Source organism: Bemisia tabaci, chromosome 4 (assembly GCF_918797505.1).
Source record: "Bemisia tabaci chromosome 4, PGI_BMITA_v3".
NCBI lineage: Eukaryota > Metazoa > Arthropoda > Insecta > Hemiptera > Aleyrodidae > Bemisia > Bemisia tabaci.
The window spans coordinates 26,515,026-26,524,228 of record NC_092796.1 but is presented as its reverse complement, the minus strand read 5'-3'; the positions used below and the strand labels follow the sequence as shown (position 1 = coordinate 26,524,228).

The following is a 9,203-nucleotide window of genomic DNA, read 5'->3' as shown; positions in this document are numbered from 1 at the left end:
AAAAAAAAAAAAAAAAAAAAAAAAGATAGTCTAGGCAACTACGTACTTGCGAGGTACGGTGTGAGAGGAGTCAGTGTTCTGCGCCTTGCATTTTCGCTTCCCTCTTTTGCGCAAGCGGCTGCCGTTGGTGATCTTACCGAATTTGGAGGAATGTTTTCCGACGCCAAAGTACTTGAGGATATCTATGGCGTCACCATCAATCGAAAACGAGAGGGGCCCGGGCACGTCACCACCACAATCAGAGGGCCCGGGCTCAATTTCCACTTCCACGATGACGTTCTGGGGTCGGGCACCCGTCACGCCATGGCGGTTATTTATAGTCGCATTCCTGATATGTGGAATAGAAATGCTAACGAAATAATGGAGGATTTTTCTCAATGATGGTCTTCTCTCATAGCTTTTGAATGGTTTATAGAAATGTTCCAGAATGTATTCTCTTCACCAGACATTGTAAAGAGATTTTTCGGTCAAGAAGAGGAGACGAATTCATTGGCTTACCGATGACCTTGTCTGCAGCATTGTGACTTACTATGTATGTATTCAAAATTATTGAAATAGTTAATTTTTTTAACTCAATCTTTGTTGCTCCAGCATAAAGTTTCCCTGAATGCAGCAACGCTGCGTATGTGCTTACAGTGTTAAGGATGGCGCTGCTGGCGATTCATAATATGCTAAAAATTTAGCTTTAGCTCTGTTCGGAGAAGAAGAGTTAAGGAACTCAACGGTCACAGGCAAGGCCTTCAAGGGCAGTAAAGAGGGGCAAAACCCAAACCGAAGCTTGACGCCAGAGAATATGCTCTTCTGAAAAGTAAGTAATTGTACCTTCAATTATTCTTACAATGGTTCAAATTAGTCTCCATTTGGACCGCGTTTAGCAGAAAGGAACCAAGCCACATCAGCTATTGCCAAACTTAACGAGGCAATTTAATTTTTTTCAAGACATCCTTTATGCAAATTCTTTGGACAATTTTTAGGAATTTGCTTCCTATGCAAATAATTGCCAAACTTAACGAGGCAATTTAATTTTTCTCAAGACATCCTTTATGCAAATTCTTTGGACAATTTCTAGGAATTTGCTTAGCACTATGCAAATAATTCGCTGTAATTTTTCCAAAAATTCGCACAACCTTCCTCGTGTAAAAAATTAAATTGTCTCATTAAATTTGGCAATAGCTGATGTGCCTTGGTTCCTTTCTGCTTAATGCGGTCCATTTATCACCTACAAAAGCACTCGCACTGCTTGTCAAGCTGTGTGACAGCAACTTCTGTTTTTCAAAAGAAAACCCTCTTAAGCTCTCTATACTGATACATCAATGGTCTGAGGCAGAGGCCGCATTGCAAAAAAAATCCTGATCACCTTATGTCCTCATGTATATTTAAGTGACTACTAATGTGTACATTTTTCCCTGCAAGGCTCTCCAATCATTAGTATGAAATTTTCATTGAATGAGTTTTGAGTCTTTAATGGAAAAACATGACTCACATAATTCAAAGAGATGAGATGATACACCCACACTTTCCCATCATAATTTCTGACAAATCAAGCCTAGGCGACTTTTTTCTGCTCTGAAATTTGGTTACTATGAGTCCCCTTCTGGTAAATTAAATGCTCTCACTGCTGCTCATTGCAATAAATAAGTCCCAACTTGGAAATAACTTTGCAAGGTAATAGCTTTCATAATATTTCCTTTCAAGAATGAAGAAGCTGAAATATGTGGAGTTTGTCCTCTTGCGTTTATTTAAGGTAACCCCATAACGTAATTAAATTATTCTATATTTAAACTGGGATATTGCATTTTACAGTATTTCCTTTCATCATGCCTATGTTTTTGAAACTAAAATTTTCTTATCTTTGCTTTTAGGTTTGTATGAGATGAGAGTCAAATCAAGCACGGTCGAAGGAGATGCCAGTGAAGAGATTCGCCTGAACAGTTTAAATGTGTACATTGCCGATAAAATACAAAAATTATGTTTTGGCAGACCTCGACTCTTCGGTTTCGGCGACCGTCACCTTGACGAAATTTACGACAAAGAAGACACCTGAAGAAACACCGACAATAGTAGGCACTATGATTTCAAAAGTCATTTACCATACTACACCAGCGACCAAAGTACCATTTGCGAAGATTTTTCTCATTGCGGGGAACGGATCACATTTTGTCTTTCCGGACAGCAATGTCATTATGTCCCGCGCAGACTTCAACAAGAAAACGTTCTCATGTGAAGTCGTCAATGAGCTCGGCTGTGTCATGAAAAGAATGTTCACGACCGACGAGGGCAAGATGATGAACCTTGAGTTCGACACGCCTTTAACTGTATATCAAATTACCTCATTTAATTATCACTGCAATGATACTAAAGCTCATGAGCTGGCTGCCCGCCTTGGAGTAGCCATCAAAGCGACTGAGGATTCCGAAAAGCCCTCCACTTCCAAAAAAGACACCTCTACATCTCCAAAAGTCAATGCTAATAAGAATGGCAAGCAGCCAAAGGGTGCCTCTGCAGTTCCTGATGATTCCTCCTCCAAGAAGAAGAAATCGTCTGGGGGCAAAGGCAAGGGGCCCGAAACTGAGAAGCCATCAGTTGAGGTACCTCCAGTAACCTCAACAACGGCTCCTCCAAAAACAAATGAATCTGTCAAAGATGATTTTGAAACTCTTGAGCAGCAATCAACTCCTGTTGATCAGCTGTTCATTGACCAATTGAAAGTTAAGTCAAGATCACGATGACGCGGAGTATATGACCCGGAAGTTGGTGGAGGAGTACCGCAAATGGGGCCTCGAGGTTGGAGAGAGATGGAAGAGATGGAGAGATGCCAGCTTCCGAAGGATCTCTACCATGACAGATTCCTGTGGAGAATAGGCGTCGCAGAGCGCCCTAGCGCGCCGTAAAAGCGGCTCATACATACATACATGTCAAAAGTCCAAGAGGAAATCTTAAGTTGTATGTACAGACCTGTAAATAGTATTCATTATCATTTGTTTTAATTCTAGATTTTTTTGGTGCAAATATATTGATTTTTTGCATTCAATTTTGAGTGAATCATTTTTATCTTAATAATTATATTTCATACAATTTATCCTATATGAATTCATATGGTCGGCCATATGAGTTCATATAGCCGGCTATATGAGTTCACATGACCGGCCATATGAATTCATATAGCCGGCTATATGAGTTCACATGGCCGGCCATATGAATTCATATAGCCGGCTATATCGAATCATATGGCTAGCAGTAAGCGAAAATACCGTATAAGCCTTATAGCCCATATGGCCCATTTTTACCAGGGAGTAGATTGATAAAATTTGAATTTCACCGTTCGGAGAACTAACAGTGACTCCAACCGCTTGTATACTATCAGTTAGACTTTGATAACTGAGAATTAAGTTAAACGGAAAGAAAATCAATGGCCATAAGTACTTCAGTACAAGCAGGGCTTGTATCATCAATGTTCTAACAGTTTCGATTTTTTCAATGTGATGGATCTCTGGAAGCTTCCTGCTGCTAGAATAGGGATAGCTTTTAGAGAGGGGGGTCATGGTCAAGGAACTGTTTATAGTGTAGACAAGAGTGGTGTTCTGAGAGATTTAAGTGTGCATGGGTCAGCTCTAATCGCATGAGCTAACGTCAACACATGAAAAGAGCAGTTTATTCACTCTTGTATGTACATCAGTTGATTGAGGTAAACCTGTTGCCAAGGAGAAATGAGAAATTCTCTTCATCATCAACACTTGAAGAAGGAATAAATATAAGGTCACGGAGTAGAATTTGAGTGAAGTACCTATTCTTAGTATCTAAACAGATTGTTGCCTGGCATTTCGATGGCGGAAGTGGGAAACTTCATACCTCCATTGAGATGTTTGAACTTTCCACTTGTAATTTTTTTTTTCAAAGAGAAACAAGCCAACCTTATGTTAAAGATACGTAAACTCTTGAATTTATCAGGAGTGAGAATTGTCGTACTGAATTATGTCCTCTTATTTCTCAACAGGGATACTGGAGGGCGCTCGGCGCCCTTGAAACGGCTGAAGCCGTCAACAAATTGGAGCCAACGGCTCCCATGCTCCAAATTGCAGTCCTGCTCTGTAAGTATAATGAAGAAGAGTACAGAAAGAATTTTAGTTAGTCTCCTCCTCTTGAGGTGGAATAAGTATCTCTAAGATTACAAATACTTCATACGTAAGAATGGAGTCCTTTGGTTGTCTATCAGGTCATCATCTCTTGTGTAGAATATTATTATAAGAGTCTGTGTACTTGTCATGTAACTACCACAGAACACTCACTTGTCGAGATGTTTACATCCGCTTGCATTGCGACACATGAAAATAGAAGCATTATCTCAGTCTTTAAGATTTTAATTCACGAATTTCTTTTTTTTTTGGGGGGGGGGGGAGGGGGACAAGTAACGAATTTATATTTGACGAGGCAAGAATCAAAACTGGAAACTCAACTGTCTAAAAATCTGTATGGCATTCATTTGAATTTTCCATATATTAAGAAGCTGTAACATCCGTTTGCGTGATTATTAAGAAATTGACTACTTATCAAGGAGAAAATGATGTCAGTATTTTAGATAGGAATTCATATTGCTTACTCCTTTATAATAAATTGAAAGATCGGGCAACATATCAGACAATGAAATGGAAATAGTAGCAGGTTTTGACCTCTGGTACTTCATTTATCTGGTGTCATGAACTGAAAAAAACCTATTGAAGTTGCCTTTTGAGTCCTTCATAATTGTTGGCAGCGCAGAGTGATCTTAAGTGAGAATTAAACTAGATGATTCGATTCCCAGTTAAGAGAGCAAAAATCATCAAAGAGGTCATCAAGGTCTGCTGTTATATTGTCTTTTTCAAATGCAACTTTGGTCTCAAGATCCACCAAATAAAAGTGATTCATGTTATTCCCAGCAATTTAGTAGTTATTTTTTTCTCTCTCTTTTTAGCTGAACATATTCCCAGCAGTGCCACCGAAAAAAGGGGGGTGTCAAATCAACACAGAGTTGTGTTGGGTTGGCACAACTGTTGGATTGGCCATTTTTACAGAACACAACGTAGTGTTAAATCAAGAAAATAGTTGTGTCAGATCAAGTAGACAGGTTGTCACCACTTAACACTCTGAGTTGGGTCAAGTCAAAGAAAGTAGTTGTGTTAAATCAACACAACCTACATTGGAAAAAAAAAAAAAAGCTTGAAGCAAAGGTGAAAAGTTACAGGATTAAATACGGAACTTAAATGGATTTGGTGCCGAGGCATCCTATCGTCACGTGAGCGATATTAAATCTCTATACAATTATCCGCATCACGGTCGTTCCCAAACGGTCTCCCATCTAAGTACTAACTGCGCCCGATGTTACTTAACCCCGCGATCGCCCAAGTGCCGCTGCAGTGGAGTTCCGGAAGCTCTCTTTACATGGTGGGGTAACTAAGCGTTCATAAGCGTCCTCAGCGCCAATTCCATGTTTGAAAGCAATGATATTCTCGGAAATTTCTATGCAGTTTCAAAGGAAGAAGTAAAATTAAGAAAAATAAATTTATAAAAAATAAATAAAATGAAATAAAACAAAAAATGAATAAATATATGGTAACTAGTATAAAGAAACAAAATAAAATAAAGTAGATTGAGATAAATATAAAGAAAATAAAATATGTCAAAATATTTGAATAAAATAGTATTGGTGGTATGTAGAATTTATTCGGCTCCAAAGTAACTTTTGGCTATAAGGCACCTCGTTTGCTCCAAGATCTACACGGCATTGTATCAAGTTAAAGCTACGATTTCTTGATTCAAATTAATTGTTCTCTCAATTTGAGAAACTTTATTGTGTTATTGTATCACAATGAAGATTTCTTGATACGAGAAAATCGTTTTCTCAATTCGAGACAATCAGTTGTGTTCTCTCATTACAAAAAATTGTGTTCATTCATGCCAACAGTAGCCGTGTTGACTCAAGAAAAATTGGGTTGAAATGACACAATATTGTGTTGCGCCAACACAAAGCCTCCTGACCCAACTTCGTAGTGTCAATTTAATGCAACTCGTATACTTCAATCAACACAACTTATTGGTTTGATATATCCCAACGATTTTTTTCAGTGTGACATCTTGAATTTTTTTGGAAAAACCTCGACACAGACAAGACCGCCCCCTCCGCCTCCTCAAGAAGAACGTCCTGTGGCTGCACCACAGCCATAGCAAGGTGGAACACAACAACAATATTATTGGTGTCCTCCATACTATGGTTTTCCTCAATATCAACAGTATCCACCAACGCAATACCAACGGGCCCAATCCCAGGTAATGCGGATTACTTCAGACAATTTTTCTTATCATTCATGCATGTGTTTAAGATCCTTGATTTATCAGAGAAGTTCTCGTTGAAAAGTTTTAAAAAAGATCTGATCATTCAAGGAAACTTGACAGCTATGCTTAATTTAATTCACTTTTAGACATTGCCACTATTAATTTTTCTTCATTTTTCCTGCTGATGTTCGTGACATACAACAATCAGACTGGTAGTGTAACAAGGGCTCGTAAAAGATCATTTAAAATATTTCGAGTAGTTAGGAATGACTCAGTCACTACAAACTGTAAAAATTTTAATCGTCATCACTAAAAATTGAACGCAGGAAAAAATTTACAAATTCCGTAAATTAGGCTTGTTTGCGGACATCGCGTCTTTGGGCGATTTTATACGAGGCACGTTAGATACCTACGATAAGGTGCCACTCAAGGCGACCGTTGTTGAGAGGATGAGATGAAGAGAGGAGACATTATAATCTGGACGTTAGGCAGAGGTGACTTGGCTAAAGAGCAGGTTTTCAGGGCATGGGGGGCGGTAGAAGAGTTGATCAAAACCCTCCCGGAAGGAATAAGGGGAATAGTGTTAGGGGTTAATGAGAGGATGGACATCAATGATAGGTGGATGGCAGGGAAAGTGAATAGAAGCATTGAAAACTTGAATAATAGGATGTATAGTCAGGAAACTGATTATGGCGAGGTAGATTATCTACCGAAGAGTTGGCCGCTGGACAGTGAGAAAGAGGCAAAATATCCTCTGCTGAGTCCCTCAGAAATAAAACGGCTAAGTGATAGCAACCACAATCTTTGAAAGATTGCATGTGAAATTATTCAAGTTTCTCGTTACGATAACAAGAAATACGGTAAGGTAGAACTAACATTCATAATTTTTAGGTGTTGTTCACTTTTCTAACTGATGGATTTATTTAGTTCAATAATATTTGTCTCCCTTGAAAATATCTAAGTATGACTCATCCAATGCAAAAATTGACTTGCTGCGTCGATGGTAAGACTTTTAAAGATGATTGATTCAGTTTTTTTCGACTGTGTTTTAAAATTCAGAGTGTTTGGGCATGACAGCCCACTTTGTAACGGGAGCAACGCCTCTTCCTCCAAGGGGAACAGAAGAACAGGAATCGAAAACCACTCAAAAGAATTGCCACAAAAAGAAAAATCTAGGTCACGCAGTCCTCATTACAACAGCCCTCGACTTAACGACATCCCATATAGTGATAGCAGCAATGTCTACGGCACAAGGCGATCATAGTCGCCTTAAAACCCTCATCAAGATGAAGTCGATTAATACAAAAATTCAGAATATTCTGCATTTTGTGAGTGAATAAGTGTGTATATATACACTTATCTCTCCTATTCACTTAATGAAAAATTTGTCAGGATACACTTTCCTACCCAAAATGTGAATGTTTATAAAAAATATTCTTTCACATTTTTTGGTGATTCGACAAGTTAATTTTTTCCATAATTTGTTGGATGCAAACTTATCGCTCTTAATCACTGACTTTAATCTTCTTTTGGTACGCTTTACTACCCAATTTCTGTTTATATGTTTATTATAAACATGCTCTCATAATAGAGATGTGTGGAGCAGAAGTGAAGAGCGACTCAGGAGCAAAATCCCGTCCAATCCTCCCATTGATTAAAACTCCGGTCCTTTCGCCTTGTGTTACCTCACCAAAAATTGACAAGACATCATCTGCTCCTGAAAAATCTCCTCAACTACCGCCCTCTACCGATAAGCCTGCCAACAATAACTCTCCTGCCGATGCGAACCATAGGGGTTCAATCTAAAGAGAGCTGCTTTAGGGTGATATTTGGTGCTGCTGAAGTTTTACCCTGTAGTGTGTGATGCTAAAATGTCTTCTCTTTAATTTATAACTGTGCATAAATTCCTCCGAGAGATACCTCGAGAGATGCTGTGAGGCTAATAAATCACGCGTCATCTTACCGTGTCACCGCTAAGACGACATTGCGTTGGATTTCACTAACCGGGAGTCCGAAGTGGCAAACAAGCAAAATGAATGTTCATACTACCGACTGTGTCTGCAGAGGGCGGCTGTGCCATCCGGGTCAAACCTCGGCTTGGACGAGGGATCAAATCAGAACCCACGCTCCTTACTACAATGGGACACCTGAAAGATTTTGTTTAGGCTTATACCTTTACAATCTAAGCAGGAGAGGGCAAAATCGACCTCCAGTCAGGAAAGGAGACTTAACTCCAAGGTATTTTCATTTAACTGTGAAGCCTACCAGACAAGCTAATTGTGTGGGATGCTTGCAAAACACGCTTGATCATACTTTCTCTCAGGAGAAAGCGGGATACACGCGCGCTAGGATATGCACAACAGCTGAAGGTGAAATTATTCACCACCGAGATAATGATAGGAGATTAACATCATTAGCTTACTCTACCGAGGCAAACACAAGCAGATTCTCCATAAACTCGAGGACAGCTAAAAGCATTGAAGGCGTGAGACCGATAATGTGTATAAGTTGCGATGATAGACTAGCATACACCTTAAAACGTAAAATAATAACAGAAGATGAGACGATGAAACACATCACTATCACATCTGCGTCAGCAAATGCTGTTGCATTTGGATTTGTTGTAGCTACTGGAACTATGTCTCAAAACGTTTATAAGGAACTCTGCGCCATTGGCGTAAAGCTAGAGAGATTGGCTCAGTATTTTTCGGGTAAAAAATCCGGTCGAGGAAATCGACGTGTCACTTCCTTTGAATCAAGTATACAAGATAGGCAAAAACCTTCGATGAATTCCCAGGGTCCACTAGGACTTGATGAGAGCATATTTTGCAATAAGCGATGGTTTGAGATTAATAACGGTTAACCTGAAATAAATTTATAAATCCATGCTGTTCTTT

The 9,203-nt window shown here is 39.2% G+C and overlaps 1 protein-coding gene across 1 annotated transcript; it reads left to right on the top strand.

The window, feature by feature from the left end:
* LOC109044550 (uncharacterized) lies at positions 1-2,959 on the top strand. The gene is made up of 2 exons (XM_072299036.1): positions 1-808; positions 1,863-2,959. The coding sequence occupies exon 2, from the start codon at positions 1,938-1,940 to the stop codon at positions 2,727-2,729; it is 792 nt and encodes a 263-aa protein (XP_072155137.1). The 5' UTR covers positions 1-808; positions 1,863-1,937; the 3' UTR covers positions 2,730-2,959.
* The last annotated feature ends 6,244 nt before the right edge of the window (positions 2,960-9,203 follow it).